This window comes from Mustelus asterias, chromosome 17 (genome assembly GCF_964213995.1).
Source record: "Mustelus asterias chromosome 17, sMusAst1.hap1.1, whole genome shotgun sequence".
In the NCBI taxonomy this organism is placed as follows: Eukaryota; Metazoa; Chordata; class Chondrichthyes; order Carcharhiniformes; family Triakidae; genus Mustelus; species Mustelus asterias.
In genome coordinates, this window is record NC_135817.1 from 54,080,690 (window position 1) to 54,098,721 (window position 18,032).

Consider the following 18,032-nt stretch of genomic DNA (forward strand, 5'->3'; position numbering starts at 1 on the left):
TTGGCTATACTCAATTGCCCGTTAGTGTCAGGGGGACTAGCAGGGTAAATATATAGGGTTACGGGGATAGGGCCTTGGTGCAGGCTCGATGGGCTGAATGGCCTCTTCCTGCACTGTAGGGATTCTATGATTCTAACTTCATTAGTACACGTCCTAATCTTGCTTCAAGTTATGTCAGTATTTTTCAAGACGATTGTGCAACCTGCTCAGATTTCTCATAACATTCAAGGACTACTAGGATCTAAATGCAGTCTAAAAATGTGAACAGGTTTTTCATTCATCTTTTCATTGTGCTTTTAAAGCAGCAGCTTTAAACATGAACCTGGCCTGATTATAGGCAGACAAGTGGTGAAAAAGATAACAAATAGGATATACATTTTCTTTTATGAATGATAAAACAAAAGTTACATAACAGATTCAGAGAGCTGAAAGCATGAAGTCCATTTTATCCCGCATCTAATGAGTTTAAGTTCACACTTTAGTCCTTGAAAAATATGGATTCAATTACTGAAATTATTTTTTTCAAAAGGTTATTCAAACCCAATTTAGATTACTTGGGTAACTAAAGATAAGCAATTGAATACATATCTATCTAAAACTATTAAAGCACAAAGTACTCAAGGCTTTTACTTGATTGACAATGTTTTATTAACACAAAATAAAATTTTCCTGCCCAAATAGGGCAAGTTCTTGTACACAAGTTTCAGGATCAACACATCTGTACCAAACAAAAACTGTGCAAATAACAGTGAAACCAGTTTTAACACAAATTATAACAGAACCAAACATTGTGTACATGAACAATGTGAGGAACCATGAGCTGGGGTAGCGTGAGGTTTAGCTACAAGGATGACACAAGTGAAATAAAAGAGAGAATTTTGTGTTCAAGATAAATCTCTTAGTACTGTGGTTGACGTCTGCATATATAAAATCAACCATTTGGCAGCAATATTGTTAGCCACATGGCACACACTTTTGTGATTGCAGATTCAAAGCTTTTTGGCATGAAAAAACAATCATCTAGGTCTAAGCAGCTGACTCTTTTTCTATATTGCTGAAGAGATGACTGTCCTCTCTCAAAAAAGCTGGAGATAGGAGTAAGATGCTCCCAAGTATCATGGGATGGGATGCAGGGGGGGAAATAGAGCCAGTTTTTCCAAGAGTACTTGGAAAGGGAATATTTCTGCATTGTAAAGCAATAATCAAAATCAAAGGTCAGATTAAGACCTGTGAAGTATTGCATCCTATTTAAGTTCTAATACAGAATAGTTTAAAATTTAGGCAGCATGAATTTTGCAAATTTGCAAAATTCAATTTGTGAACAATTTTGCTGCTGTTTTCAGATACTTGCAATTGTATTTAACTTGTGATAAAAGACTACAATTTAAACACAAAACAATCTGTCTTTTATACAAGATCTACGTTATATTCTGATGACATGCTACTCAATTTGCTTAGCATTTAAAATCCTTCAGTAAGTGAAATGACATCAGTAATGTCAGTCTATACTTGGAGCAATGGTAAAATTTGAATTTTCCTCCCCCCACGTCTTCATTCCCAGTGGAGATTCTTCTTTCCTCCATTCTCCTAAAAATCTAATATTCCATAGCAACATTTGTAATGTTGGATGTTCTTGTTGGGCAATTGGAAATCAGGGCTCCTATTACTTTAAAGTTTTGGTTCCCACCAGTTAATGCATTAGGTAGAACTCTCCTTCAGTGATGTGCTATATTTCAAGTGATGCAACCAAATAATTGAGTGAAAAATAAGAATCAACGTATTGTAAATTTGGACAAATGTGGACAGTAATTAACTATTAGTGTGAAGATTGGCTACTGAACTAGAATATGAAATGCAAAATTTTATTTATGTACATATTCATTGAGTTTTGTATAGCTTATTTTTTGTGTGGAAGGCTGTGCATTGAGCAAATAGTAATTAAGCAAAGAATGTGCATCTTTGGACTGGCTCCACTGTTTGCAGCTCATTCCTAGTTCAAGAAAAGTATGTACCATTAGGTTTATATTAAAGAAAGTCTTGGTTCCTCTTGAAATGGGAAAAAACTAAAATGAATACATCTCGTAGCTACTTTAAACCCCCTGAAATACTCATTTAAATTTTGAAAAAGAAACTTGCTCACAATGTATGTGCCTCAAAAGAAATGCATATACATCATTTGTATCCCTCAAACAGACAAAAGCTTTTAGCCAAATGCCACAATCCTCAGTATTGTGGAGGACATGTTGGCATCACAACTCTTTACAATTACGAATTCAAATACACATCTCAACATCAAAGCCAACACATGATCCATTTTATTAGCTCATGACCAGAGAAACAGGAGGAAACCCCTCAATGGAAAAGCTAATATTGGCTGTCATGCAAAATCATCTATTGGCATGGTTTATGTTCTTGGATGAAAGTAATGAATCAGAAGCTTAAAGAGTAAACTCATAATTCATTCTACAACCCAGAAGAGCTAGCCACTATTACCTAAAAAAAGGACAAAATCCACAATTTCATGAGAACTGCTTAGTTTCACAATTCTCTATTTGAAGTTTTAAGCAAGTTCTTAAAATTGGGGCAGCACAGTGGTTGGCTGCCTCACAGCATTAGGGACCCGGGTTCGATTCCCAGCTTGGGTTACTGTCTGTGTGGGTTTCCTCCGGGTGTTCCGGTTTCCTCCCACAGTCCAAAGATGTGAGGGTTAGGTGAATTAGCTGTGCTAAATTGCCCCTTGGTGTCAGGGGAATTAGCTCGGGTAAATGCATGGGGTTATGGGGATAGAGCCTGGGTGGGATTGTGGCCTGTGCAGACTTGATGGGCCGAATCGCCTCCTTTTGCACTGTAGGGATTCTATGCTTCTATGAAAATGTACATGTGAAAAATAATTGAAGGAAAATTATATTACAATAACATGTCAAAGTTAATATATCCAATATATAAAACAGATGTTGTAAAATGCTCTTAATGGACAGTGGTACAATGATTTTATATGTGCATTTACAGCTGTAGTGTAAACAAAGGATATTTACAACAGACAGGATAAATTTAGCTATCATGACTTGAAAAATCATAAAGGAAAAGAAAAAAATCTTTACAATTCTCAACACAGTAAAACATTATTTCAGAGTTTTAGAAAACTTTGACAAAATCTCAGATAAAAACATTACCCAGTCACAAAACAATGTGTCCTAACCCTACTTTCATTTAAACTTCCTATTGTATCGGTTGTGACATTTGCACAACAACCATCTCTGTTCTGATTGAAGTAGGAATTTAAGTTCCAACATAAGTACCCAATTTATATTTGTGCGGCAAGTTCTTGCCAGTTAGTTGCCTGAAAATATGGCAGAATGGACTTTCAACCAGTCAGGGCAGAATTCAAATCTGGCATTGAACATGTAACTAGACACATGGAAATCACATTATGCATTTTAAATGGAATAATAGTCCAACATATTTTCATTACATATTATGGCCACTAAATTTTATAAAGAAAAAGTACTTGAAGATTCTCTAACATTCCCTTTTCTAAGCTAAGTATTTTCTGAATCAAATTTTCTGTGGCGTAACGAGAAAAAATATTCTGCATTGCTTTAAATGAAGATAATAATCCCTTCCATTCAGTGTTTACAACTGCAGTTCAATAATCGGTAAAATCTAAGATTTGAAAGCCGGTCACTTTCGAATAGAACTAAAAGTAATCAACTTGAAAGACTTTCAACAAAGGTTGTAAAATAAAAGCAATTATTAACAGGAACCAATGATATTTCTACTGCAAAGTAAAATTATTCAATATAATTTCAATAAGGAAGCCCATTTGGAAACATGATCGATAATAAAATGTTAAAAACCCATTGGCATTTATCCATGAAATAAAGACCAACTATTTTGAGCAGGAATGTCCGAATTAACACAGGACTTTCTGACCAGTGAACCATTTTTAAGACACCAAGAGTGTGTTTGCCTAAAGTTAATCCATGTCAACAATCCTTTGATTGAAGTTTTGAATTTTATTTACGTAATGTATTAATACCTTTCTCAAAACTAAATTAGTGCCTTTGGGATATGTTTCTTAACAAAGGCAAAGTAATTGCAGTACTCCTGTGTCTAATTGCTTACCTGCAGCATAAGTATGAATCTTCAATGAGGAAGAGTGACATATGGAGGTTGCTTTACTGAATTGAAGTTGGAGTACATACAACTGCTGTCGACTTCAAATTTTGCAGCATATTCACTTTGGCTTTATTTAGGTAGAAACTGAGCATACAAGAGATTTTTCTGGTTATAGATCAGCTCACTTCAGTTTTGCCTGAGTATATTTTGATGCACAGCTTGAAGTTGTTTAGGTTTTAGAAAACTCAGAAGTGACATACCAGTAAGAATCAAGTATTGACTTGCAATGGTCCTGACAAAAAAACTATGTTAAAAAGTTCCACATCCTGAATGAATTGTCAATATTATATCACTCATCCTGTACTCAACAGATAAATGCTTTATGCACCAGTTTTATTATTGTTCAGTTGAAGTTAACAGACACTGAAATATTTTTGTTAAGTAATAAAAAGTGGAAATTCAAGATGTTATCTTTAGAATAAAGTTAAGCCTTCTTTCATATCTCTTGCAGGAATTTTCAGGATTTTGAGTGAGATTTGACCAACAGCCTTTAGGCCAGTGGAATCAATAACCAATTAATTGCTAGAATTTATAACGCATGATCTAAGAAATAATTTTAAAATAAAAATAGGAAAGCATCGTAAAACATTTTCATCCCAAAGTCAAAAGTTGCCGCTGCTTGCATTTTGTCTCGCATATAACAATTTGAATGCTACTCTAAAAAAGTTCAAAAAAGCTGAGGAAAAAAGGCCTCCTGAATATTAACGTTTATTCATTCAGATCATTCAACTTCTGATATGCAGTTGGATATAGAAATCAATGGCATGCTGGTTCTTCATAGATCAGGAGAGGAGGGGCATGAATATTGGTAAGGTCCATTAACCTGTGAAAAAAACAGATGGTCATTTCACTTTTCTTGGAATTAGATTTTCTTTCTTCCATTCTAATCCCTTCATTAAAAAGGCAAGACAATGCTCAAAAGCCTTTGTCTTTAGTACACAATTGCACGTGTTGCTAAAATACTCAAAAGAACAAAGAAAATTACAGCACAGGAACAGGCCCTTCAGCCCTCCAAGCCTGCACCGACATGCTGCTCGACTGAACTAAAACCCCCTACCCTTCCGGGGACCATATCCCTCTATTCCCATCCTATTCATGTATTTGTCAAGACACCCCTTAAAAGTCACTACTGTATCCGCTTCCACAAACTCTCCCGGCAACGAGTTCTAGGCACCCACTACTCGGTGTAAAACATTTGCCTCGTACATCTCCTTTAAACCTTGCCCCTCGCACCTTAAACCTGTACCCCCTAGTAATTGACTCTTCCACCCTGGGAAAAAGCTTCCGACTATCCACTCTGTCCATGCCTCTCATAATCTTGTAGACTTCTATCACGTCGCCCCTCAACCTCCGTCGTACCAGAGAGAACAAACTAAGTTTCTCCAACCTCTCCTCATAGCTAATGCCCTTCATACCAGGCAACATCCTGGTAAATCTTTTCTGTACCCTCTCCAAAGCCTCCACATCCTTCCGGTAGTGTGGCAACCAGAATTGAACACTATATTCCAAGTGCGGCCTAACTAACGTTCTATAAAGCTGCAACATGACTTGCCAATTTTTAAACTCAATGCTCCGGCCGACGAAGGCAAGCATGCCGTATGCCTTCTTGACTACCTTCTCCACCTGCATTTCCACTTTCAGTGACTGTGTACCTGTACACCCAGATCCCTTTGCCTAACAATACTCCTAAGGGTTCTGCCATTTACTGTATATTTCCTATCTGTATTAGACCTTCCAAAATGCATTACCTCACATTTGTGCGGATTAAACTCCATCTGCCATCTCTCCGCCCAAGTCTCCAACTGATCTATATCCTGAAGTATCCTCTGATGGTCCTCATCACTATCCACAAATCCACCAACCTTTGTGTCATCCGTAAACTTACTAATCAAATCAGCTACATTTTCCTCCAAATCATTTATACTCCTACTATATACTTACATATATTATATACACTTAACTGCATGCAGTTCCCATTTATTCAGAAAGCTTATTGCTAAAATCAGTCAACATTTGACAAACCAACTGTACAAATTTTCCATAATTGTCATATTTTGTGATAATTATAGTTACCAGATTACAGCAACAAATTCTTCAAGGTTTTTTTAAAATTTCCAATTGAATCTTAATAAAAAATGTAGAATGTTCACATTTCCTAGAAACATCAAAAGGAACACTATCAAGATTTTTAAAAAAGCATTTGTAATGCTGTTAGTGATTCACCAGTTCAGATTCTACACAAACAGCTTTTTCCAACTCGAAGATCATACAAATCATAGAATCCTAAAACACTACAGTACAGAGGGAGGCCATTCGGCCCATCAAGTTGTCACCAACAACAATCCCACCTAGGCCCTACCCCCGTAACCCCACATATTTACCCCACTAATCCCTCTAAACTACGCATCCCGGGACACGAAGGGGCAATTTAGCACGGTCAATCAACCTAACCCGCACATCTTTGGACTGTGGGAGGAAACCGGAGCATCTGGAGGAAAACCACACAGACACAGGGAGAATGTGCAAACCCCACACAGTGACCCAAACCGAGAATCGAACCCAGGTCCCTGGCACTGTAAGGCAGCAGTGCCACCCTGTTTGTTAGGGGGTTAGCCATGGTAAATGTGTGCAGTTACGTGAATAAGGTTGGGGGAAAGGGCCTGGATAAAATACCCTGCCAGAGTTTTGGTGCAGACTTGATGGGCTGAATGGCCTCCTTCTACACTGTTGGGACACTATGATTCTATCATTTTCCTTCAGGCAAATTAAACCAGGGAGTGGCAGCTCAGGAACATCCAAGCTTTCGTCATAGCTTCACTCAAAATGATTCAGAAATATGTAGGTTTTCTAGAATATCAAGTTTATAATTGGATTAGTCTTAGTTTAAGGGACAGCAGTGTTATTGCAATGTCCTCAAACTAGTAGAGTCCTCAGTAATCAAATCTTACCACTGCATTTTCAGTATTTCAATTCAGTTAAAAAAGATGAGAAATAAAAATCAGCTATCAGTAAAATGACCATGAAGAAGCTAGGGAGATTGTTATATTTGAGTCCCTTCCTCAACCCACATTGGATTCACTTGTTCTTGACATCATTCAAGTTAGAGAATTGCAATATTTATTCTCTTGGGAAAGCACAGGAAGGGGGTGGACCGAGAAAGAGAGGAGATGTGGTGTTTTACAAGTCATCATACTGGACATGAGAGTTTGGAAATAAGCTGAAGTACAAACAACTATTAACCCAGGAATTTCTCTTTTTAATTGGTAACGCAAATTTATCTCCATGCTGAAGCTCAGGAACTTCACTTCAGTTTCTCATATGTCCTCCCTTAATCATCTGTCTGCTTGCCCTGCTATAGAATGGCAAAACATGACTGCTTGTTTCCACGTGCCTAGTTTCTGGTAAGGTGGCATTAGGTACAGACAAGATATAAAGCAAATGGAAGTAAAAACTTGATGGATGTCTGCAAGTTGGCTTTAGAGAGAACTGTTCAGTAGCAGGGAACCTGCATTTTCCTTGACCCAAGGGACTGCAAATGACTTCAAATATAGATACGGTGCATCATTCCATTCGGGTTTTATGATTAGAAGTAAAACCTTTTATTCCCCATCAACTTTGACCAGTTCTTCTGAGACATCTCCCAGACAGCACAGAGAAGTTCCCAACCTAAACAGATGACCAAACTGCAGATCGCAATCAGGAAAAAAAGGTAAATGCCGATGGATCTGGAATTGGACAACTGATTTTCAAATTACGAAAAGGAAATAAACATTCACCAAAAAACCAAATCTAATAATTGGCATTAAAATGAAATATTACTATTTCGAAGTGCAAAGTTTACACAATAGTACCAGGACAGAGTAATCTGTTGATTTACCCTAGCATCGTACTCCAGTACAAACGGCGGAATGTCAATCTGCTCTGGGGAAATGAGCGTAAATAACTGAGGGAGGGTCTCAACATGATGAACTTTGTCCTTTAACCCAGAGACAGAAAAGGTTGTGAACATCCAGGTCATCACCTATATAAGCAGGAACATAACAGAAAATGAACTATGAATTTGAAATTTCTAACTTTTTAGAATATTATATTTTAGTTAGATTATCAATTCAACTGAACAGATTTCAGGGGTAACATCATTCTGATAACTTCATTCTGCAACATTCTACTGGAACCTTAAACCATTTGAAAGTGCTGCAGAGTACAGATTAGAAACAAGACAAATGAGATCAATTTTTCATTAAAAGATATTTCTCTATCAATTGACATGGAACAATCCTCCAGAGGCTGTAAATTGTACTTGCTACATTGCAGCCCTTTTTGTTTTTTTTGTCATTTTGTTAATACAGAGATTAACCTAACTTTAGCAACGGCATAAATTTCTACTGTTCACACTTCGTCAGCAGCTCCCAGCCTTTGTGTTTTTGAAAGTCAGTCTTGGAACCCAGGCGCAAGAATATAAAACAAGTCAAGTATATCTTTTAAAAAAAAGAAAAAATACATTCTATTTAATTATATTTTGAAATATAAAAATTAGGACCATAAAATGTAGGAGGCTACTTGGCCCATCGAGTCTGCTCTGTCAATGAGATCATGACTGATCTGATATGATAATCCTCTTCTCCACTTTCCCGCCTTATCCCCATAACCCTTGATTTCCTTACTGATTAAAAATTAATCTATCTCAGCCTTGAACATGCTTAACAAACTAGCCTCCACAGTCCTCTGTGGTAAAGAATTCCATAGATTCACAACCCTCAGACAGCAAATCTCTTTTCATCCCGGTCTTAAATTGGGGACCTCTTACTCTTACATTATGCCCTCTGGTCCTAGATTCTCCCACAAGGGGAAACCTCTCAGCATTTACCCTGTCAAACTCCCTGAGAATCCGATATGTCTTAATAACGTCACCTCTCATTCTTCTAAACTCCAGTGAGAACTACTGCTTAACCTCTCTTCATAAAAAAATCCCTCCATACCCAGGATCAACATGGGAACATTCTCTGGACTGCCTTCAATGCCAGTATATCTTTCCTTAGATGAGGGGACCAAAACCGTTCACAGTATTCCAGGTATGGTCTAACTAGTGCTTTATGTAGTTATAGCAAAACTTCCCTATTTTTATACTCCATTCTCTTTGAAATAAAAGCCAACATTCCATTTGCCTTCCTAATTAGCTTTTGAACTTGCATGCTAACGTTGTGATTTTTGCATGAGGACTTCAAAATCCCTCTGTACTGTAACTTTCTGCAGCCATTCTCCATTTCAATAATATTCAGCTCCCTTATTCTTCCCAAAGTGCATTACGCCACATTTTCCTACATTATATGCCATCTGCCAAGATTTTGCCCACTCATTTAATTTGTCTATATCCCACTGTAAACTCTGCTTCATTTATTTTTGTGTCATCCACAAACCTGGCAATAGTATGTTCACTACTCTCATCCAATTCATTTATACATATTGTAAATGATTGTGGCCCAGCACTGATCTCTGTGGCACTCCACTAGTCACAGGTTGCCACCCTGACAATACCTCTCTTATCCCAATTCTGTCTTCTATTATTTAGCCAATCCTCTTTATAGAACAAAGAAAATTACAGCACAGGAACAGGCCCTTCGGCCCTCCAAGCCTGCACTGATCATACTGCCCGACTTAACTAAAACCCCCTACCCTTCCGGGGACCATATCCCTCTATTCCCATCCTATTCATGTACTTGTCAAGATGCCCCTTAAAAGTCACTACTGTATCCACTTCCACTACCTCCCCCGGCAACGAGTTCCAGGCACCCACCACTCTGTGTAAACCTTGCCCCTCGCACCTTAAACCTATGCCCCCTAGTAATCGACCCTTCCACCCTGGGAAAAAGCTTCTGACTATCCACTCTGTCCATGCCTCTCAATCTTGCAGACTTCTATCAGGTCTCCCCTCAACCTCTGTCGCCCCAGTGAGAACAAACCAAGTTTCTCCAACCTCTCCTCATAGCTAATGCCCTCCATCCTGGTAAATCTTTTCTGTACCCTCTCCAAAGCCTCCACATCCTTCTGGTAATGTGGCGACCAGAATTGAACATTATATTCCAAGTGCTACCTAACTAAGGTTCTATAAAGCTGCAACATGACTTGCCAATTTTTAAACTCAATACCCCGGCCGATGGAAGGCAAGCATGCCATATGCCTTCTTGACCACCTTCTGCACCTGCATCGCCACTTTCAGTGACCTGTGTACCTGTACACCCAGATCCCTCTGCCTATCAATACTCTTAAGGGTTCTGCCATTTACTGTATATTTCCTATCTGTATTAGACCTTCCAAAATGCATTACCTCACATTTGTCTGGATTAGACTCCACCTGCCATCTCTCCGCCCAAGTCTCCAACTGATCTATATCCTGCTGTACCCTCCGATGGTCCTCATCGCTATCCGCAAATCCACCAACCTTTGTGTCGCCCGCAAACTTACTAATCAACCCAGTTACATTTTCCTCCAAATCATTTATATATATTACGAACAGCAAAGGTCCCAGCACTGATCCCTGAGGAACACCACTTGTCACAGCCCTCCATTCAGAAACACACCCTTCCACTGTCTTCTTTGACCATCCCCACACCCCCACGTCTTGCCTTCAAACAACCGCACAACCTCAAACAGACCATTGTCCGCAGAAAACTACCCAACCTTCAGGCGAACAGTGACCACGACACCATACAACCCTGCCACAGTAACCTCTGCAAGACGTGCCGGATCATCGACACGAATGCCATCATCTCACGTGAGAACATCATCCACCAGGTACACGGTACCTACTCTTGCAACTCGGTCAACGTTGTCTACCTGATACGCTGCAGGAAAGGATGTCCCGAGGCATGGTACATTGGGGAAACCATGCAGGTGCTATGACAATGGATGAATGAACACCACTCGACAGTCACCAGGTAAGGCTGTTCTCTTCCTGTGGGGGAGCACTTCAGCGGTCACGGGCATTCGGCCTCTGATATACGGGTAAGCGTTCTCCAAGGCGGCCTTCACGACACACAACTGCGCAGAGTCGCTGAGCAGAAACTGATAGCCAAGTTCCGCACACGAGGACGGCCTCAACTGGGATCTTGGGTTCATGTCACACTATTTGTAACCCCCATGACTTGCCTGGGCTTGCAAAGTCTCACTAACTGTCCCGGCTGGAGACAATACACATCTCTTTAACCTGTGCTTAACCCTCTCTCCACTCACATTGTCTGTACCTTTAAGACTTGATTACCTGTAAAGACTCGCATTCCAACCATTATTTTGTAAATTGAATTTGTGTCTTTATATGCCCTGTTTGTGAACAGAACTCCCACTCACCTGATGAAGGGGCAGCGCTCTGAAAGCTAGTGGCTTTTGCTACCAAATAAACCTTTTGGACTTTAACCTGGTGTTGAGAGACTTCTTACTATGTATCTCCCCTGTAGTCAGTGAAGGTACAAAGATTTCTCTCAAGGCTCCAGTAATTTCCTCCCTTGCCTCTCTGTATTCTGGGGTATATCCCATCAGGCCCTGGGGACTTGTCTACCTTAATGTTTCTCAACCCCAATACCTCCTCCTTTTTGATCTCAACATCCTTTCCCAGACTCATCATCCACCAAGCCCTTCTCTTTGGTGAATACTGACGCAAAGTACTCATTTAATACCTCGCCCATTTCCTCTGGTTCCACGCATAGATTCCCTCCCTTGTCCTCGAGTGGGCCAACCCTCTCCCTGGCTACCCTCTTGCTCTTTATATATGTATAAAAAGCCTTGGGATTTTCCTTAATCCTGCTGGCCAATGCTTTTTCATGACCCCTTTTAGCCCTTCTTACTCCTTGCTTAAGTTTCTTTCTACTTTCCTTGTATTCCACACTTGCTTCATGTGTTCCCAGCCTCCTAGCTTTGACAAATGCTTCCTTTTTCTCTTTGGCTAGGCTCACAATATCTCTCGTTATCCAAAGTTCCCAAAACTTGCCATACTTATCCTTCATCCTTACAGGAATGTGCCGGTCCTGAATCTCTATCAACTTACACTTGAAAGCCTCCCACATGCCAGATGTTGATTTGCCCTCAAACATCTGCCCCCAATCTACACTCTTTAGTTCCTGTCTAATATTGTTGTAATTCGCCTTCCCCCAATTTAGCACCTTAACTTGAGGATTACACTTATCTTTGTCCATCAGTACCTTAAAGCTTACTGAATTGTGGTCACTGTTCCCAAACTGCTCCCCTACTGAAACATCGACCACCTGGCCGGGCTCATTCCCCAATACCAGGTCCAGTATGGCCCCTTCCCTAGTTGGACTATCTACATACTGTTTCAGGAAGCCCTCCTGGATGTTCCTTACAAACTCTGCCCCATCCACACCCCTAGCACTAAGTGAGTCCCAGTCAATACAGGGGAAGTTAAAATCTCCCACCACAACAACCCTGTTACTTTTACACTTTGCCAAAATCTGTCTATAGCAGTAATTTCCTCCTGAAGGATCAGACTACGCAGAGGACTACAGAGACCAACATGGGGATAAAGACCAATATCTGTTCCTCAATCTCCCGCTGGCAGTTGGGTGGCCTATAGTAAACCCCCAACATTATGACTACACCTTTCCTATTCCTGAGCTCTAACCATATTGCCTTGCCAAATGAGCCCTCCGTGGTGTCCTCCCGGAATACAGCTGTGATATTCTCCTTAACCAGTAGTGCAACTCTCCCAAATGATCTATTCGAATATTATACCCCCAACACTATGGATGAGAATTGGGGAGGGAATAAGCAGACTATTCAATTTAGTTATATAAATTTAATTGGCAATTTATAAATCCTAGCTAAAATACTAATGGTTAACATGATAGAAATAAGACTTTTCTCAAGGCTATAAGATTAACTTTATTAGTATGCAAGCTGATATGTACAAGTCTGCAAGCATTTAAAGAGTTAAGATTTCTTTCGTAGAGGTTAAATTTGGACAAATTACAGTCCTAATTTGAGAATATGCAAATGACTTATTTGGAATGGCACAATGATGAACAACACATACTTGTGACTGGCATATGTTCATTCCTCTCCTTTAGTAATGGATCATTCATTTGTGCAGTAAATTTACCAGATGCAATGCACTTTAAAAAAAATATCCTCTTTACTGTTTGTTAATATTCCTAAATTTACAACTTCTCATTTAATTCAGAGGTTTATTGACTTATGGTAAGTACCTATTTGGGAACTACATCAAAGTAAAAAGGTTGAACAGAAATATGTAAACCAAGATAGAGTATACTGTGTTTACCAGACATAGGGCGTCTTAACCCTTATTTGGGAGGGAGGTATGTGACCTATGTGCCTCCAGCACCCACAGGCATGGCTGTTGGGTACACACAGTAAGAAGTCTCACAACACCAGGTTAAAGTCCAACAGATTTATTTGGTAGCAAAAGCCACTAGCTTTCGGAGCGCTGCTCCTTCGTCAGGACTCACCTGACGAAGGAGCAGTGAACGCTCCGAAAGCTAGTGGCTTTTGCTACCAAATAAATCTGTTGGACTTTAACCTGGTGTTGTGAGACTTCTTACTGTGTTTACCCCAGTCCAACGCCGGCATCTCCACATGTTGGGTACACACCCAGAGATCAGTGTGGCACCACCTGATTGGATCTTATCAGTCAGGGTGATCAAATCCTGATCGATTGATTGGCAATGGCCAAAAAGGGTGCGAAAACCAACGAGGTATAAAGAGTGCTGCGCAATAGAAGAATCCCTCTCTCTCCCAACGAACAAACGACAACAACAGTGACCATCACCAGCAACGACCAGCCACCACACCCAAGGAAGGAAGGAAGACTAGACTGAAGGATCAGACTACGCAGAGGACTACAGAGACCAACATGGGGATAAAGACCAATATCTGCCTGGGTACTTGCCAGTCACGTAAAAGTTAAGTCAAGGTCTAGTATTGGACTTAAACTCTAAGTATTCTGTAAGATAACTTATTGTTGATTTGGGGGGGGGGGGGGGTGATTAATAATTGTGTGTAAATAAATATTATTGCACCAACAAGAAGTCTATTCGCAATTCTTCGCCACTGTATAATGGTTAAAACAGACTCTGCGGCAGGCGCAGCAACATAGTTGGCGACTCTGGTGGGGCATCAACAAGTAACTTTGTTACTCCGATATCGAATTCCACAGAACCTAATATTCCTGGAGATTTAGCCTGAGCCCGAATTAAGATAGTAAATGCTCCACGTGACGGCCAGGATTTCAAGTAAATCAAAGGGAGTGGAAGGTCTATATTAAACGGTTGTTTAAAACTCAGCCAACAAGTGTAAACTTCTTATTGGACAAATAACTGCTTTTGGGAAATTGTTTATCGTGCATGCGTTGTTACTAACATGAGGATAGGATAAACTCCGTAGGTTTACATTAGAATCCAGAGAGATTAGGACCGGAACATAGTCCAAAGCCGTACCCGCAGTCCGATCAACTCCCTACTTTTTGTCGTTAAATATAGAATGGCAGGAAACAGTACAGAGACAGAGAGGTGTCCCATATGGGAAACAAAAATCAGGGAATATATTAAGAATGGCCCCTATGGGCAGAATTTTGTGCCAATACTGAGATGGGACCGGGATCCCTAGGACAGAAGTATTGGGACGATCTGAGGAAAGTTCAGGGAAAACGGGCAGTTAAATGTGAGAAAGCGACTGCTATGGTAAGCTGCTTTGGACAGCTGCTAGGAACAAAAAAGGAATTAAACACAGTTCGTAAGGAACTGAAGGAATCGAAGCAGGTACAGGAGGAGAAAGAGGGAGAGATTAGGAAATTATGAGAGGAAAAGGAGGAAGAGATTAAGAAACTAAAGGAACTGCAGCAGGAGAGGATAGAACAAATAAAAGCAGAAAAGGACAGAGAGATAGACGAATTAAAAAGAACAAACCAGGCAAATTTATTACATCTGGGCAATTTCCAGTATGAAAAAGCCTACCAAGACACCGAGCACGCTGTCTTGGCCAAAGGCGAAGCCGAGCGGGCGGTAGCACAATTGGAAGCTAAGTGCACCGATCTGCAGGCGGTGATAAAAGTACTACATCAAGCCAGTAAAGAACAGAGACAGGGAACCACTGACCACTCCAAATGCCAGCGAGAAATTTCAAGGCTGGAATCCCTATTATCGGTTCAAAACAGATTTGGGTGTACCTTCGGGACAGTAGAGGAAGAGGAGATAGAGAATGCAGATTGGGAAGAGTTAAAAGAGAATGCTAAACTGTACGTTACGCAAACCGAGGATTGGGATCCACCACCATCTTTCCCAGGGGAAGTCATACCCACCACGCCCCCAGATTCACCTCCAGTGCTGATGCACCCAGTGATGACTGAACGTCGGGTAGGAGGGGTTCAGGGCCCAGCTGTTACATACACGACCCCGTTTACGGTGGCACAATTGGCTGAAATCGCAAATAAAATCCCAACTTTTGAGCCATCGGCTGACCCACACAGTTTCTTTGAGGTGGTTAGGCAGCAAAAGATAATGTACGGGCTAGATGAAAGGGAAGAAGTAAAGCTAATAGTCACGTGCTTAAGCAATTCTGTACGCTCTGCTCTGCCAAACCCTCAAAATCTTGCGGAAGGAGCCTTGAGCGAGATCAAGGAAGCAATATTGACTGCAGTAGGGTTTAATAAAGGGGATCCTGTAGATGGATTAAATAAATGTAGACAGAGGGTTAAATAAATGTAGACAGAGGAAAGGGGAACATCTGACTTCCCTAGCCGGTTGTTTATAGATCCACTTCATGGGAGTATATGGGGCATTAGATCGGGCTAGATTAAACGAAGCTGATTCATCCAAATGGGCTAGGACATTAGTGTCACATACCACAGAGGAAGGCAAGAAAGCCTGTGCTAATTTTGACCCCGCAGAGACCACACACAACAAAGCATGGGTTCTCCGACGGTTTGCTTGAGTCTGGGAATAGGAAGTTCAGGGACCCCCAACGTCAGAGCCAGATAAGGAAGCGAGAATACTTCTGATAAGGGCTAACCAGGGTCCGGTATGGAGGAACGAGGGTAGAGGGGATCACCAACACCAGAGAGGTACAGCTCCACTTTACACAGCAGCCTCGGGGAGAGATAGAGGGACATGTTTTAATTGCGGGCAGCCAGAACACTTCGCCCGAGATTGTAGGAGACCCCACCACCCTATACATGGTCCCCGAGACAAGCAGGATCACTGACTCCACTGGGGAGGTGTTAATTGAAGGGCCGGACCCGAAACCGCAGAGACAGTACGGTTTTCCCAGACAGGCAGAGGGGGAGGAGGCCAAAGTAATTGATAGTCTATTACAGCAGGGGATGTTGAGATGGGTGGCATCAACAAACAATGCACCGATGTGGCCTGTAGAGAAGTCAGACAGATCACGGAGGTTAACGATTGATTATCGGGAATCAAATAAGGTTAACCCACTCATGGCCCCCACCATAGCTACAAGCCCCATCACCATGATGAGACAGGGAGTCCAGGTAAAGTTTTTCACAGTACTGGAATCAGTAATGGTTTCTGGTCCATCCCTGTAAATTGGTCCTACCAATATAAGTTTGCCTTTCAGGGACAGCAATACACTTGGACTTGCCTACCACAGGGTTTCCATAATTCCCCATCCTTCTTCCACAGACGCCTAGCTACCGGACTAGGAAAGTTTTCCCAACCTGAGTGCCTGGTCCAATATGTAGACGACTTGTTATAGATTAACACCAAAGAGGAGCATGTAACATTGTTAGATGAACTGCTCGCACTGCTCCACTCATTAGGCTGCAAAGTCAATCCGAAAAAGGCCGAAACTTTGCAACCCAAAGTCATATATCTAGATACAATGATTACCCATGGGGAAAGGGAGATCGAACAGAAAAGGATAGACTCCATAGTGCACCTCCCACTGCCCCAAGATGCAAGTGCCCTCCGATCTTTCCTAGGTCTAGTAGGGTACTGTCGGAACCATATAGACGGCTTCGCCACTAAAGCAGCCCCACTGTCCGAATTGTTAAAGAAAAACGCGACCTGGAAATGAACTGCTGGAGTAACCGATTTATAGCACATCATTGCCACAGCGCCAGCCTTACTAGTCCCTGACCCAGATCTATCATATGTCTTAGAGGTTGCGACCACACACTTTCGGCAGTATTACTACAAGAACGACATGGTAGACCAGGCCCAGTAGCCCACGCCTCACAGGTATTAGATCCAGTCAAACAGGGCTTCTCTGGGTGCGAATGACACCTGCTCACGGTATTTTGGGCTAAGCAGCATTTGGCCTATATTACTGGATTAAACCCAATAGCAATTCTCACTGAACACATCCCAACCCAGCTTCTTCTGGACGGCTGCCTTAAAGTTGGCTTGGTAAGCCAGGTCCGTGCTGACCGTTGGACATTACTGCAGGGTAGGGACATCACCGTAAAGCGAACCAAAGTGCCCACATTCTTGGCAGATAATTTAAATTATGGGGGAGATCCACGAGTATCAGGTTATAGCCACAAAGAACCCCACAGGTCCGTTTATACCAAAACAACAGGAGCATGGTCAGGGACAAAACAGATAATCACCCAACAGACAGACTCAGTCATAAGAATTTATGTAGATGGTTCATCCACCATAGAGGATGGGACCAGGATCACAGAATGTGACATTTATGTGGAAAATCAACAGGGACAGCCACTAATAGAACTTGCTCTCAAACTACCCAGTCATTTGAGTGCTCAAGCTGCCGAAGTAGCCGCAGTTGCATACGTAGTGAGTCATCCAGAATTATTTCCAACCCCCGCCAACATATACTCCGATAGGAAAGCCCCTACCATCAGCCTCCTT

At 41.2% G+C, this 18,032-nt stretch overlaps 1 protein-coding gene across 5 annotated transcripts in view; it reads right to left on the reverse strand.

The window, feature by feature from the left end:
• Positions 1 to 624: 624 nt before the first annotated feature.
• gdap2 (ganglioside induced differentiation associated protein 2) overlaps positions 625 to 18,032 on the reverse strand; it is a 60,023-nt gene continuing 42,615 nt past the window's right edge. For 3 of the 5 annotated variants that reach the window (XM_078232685.1, XM_078232686.1, XM_078232683.1), the window contains 2 exons: positions 8,057 to 8,200; positions 625 to 5,002 (listed from right to left, as the gene is read on the reverse strand). In XM_078232685.1, the coding sequence (XP_078088811.1) occupies positions 4,955 to 5,002; positions 8,057 to 8,200 (192 nt within the window). In that variant the 3' untranslated portion in view covers positions 625 to 4,954. Of the gene's footprint in view, positions 5,003 to 6,252; positions 6,335 to 8,056; positions 8,201 to 18,032 lie in introns of all 5 variants that reach the window. The other 2 variants (XR_013499912.1, XM_078232684.1) reach the window with 2 other exon arrangements.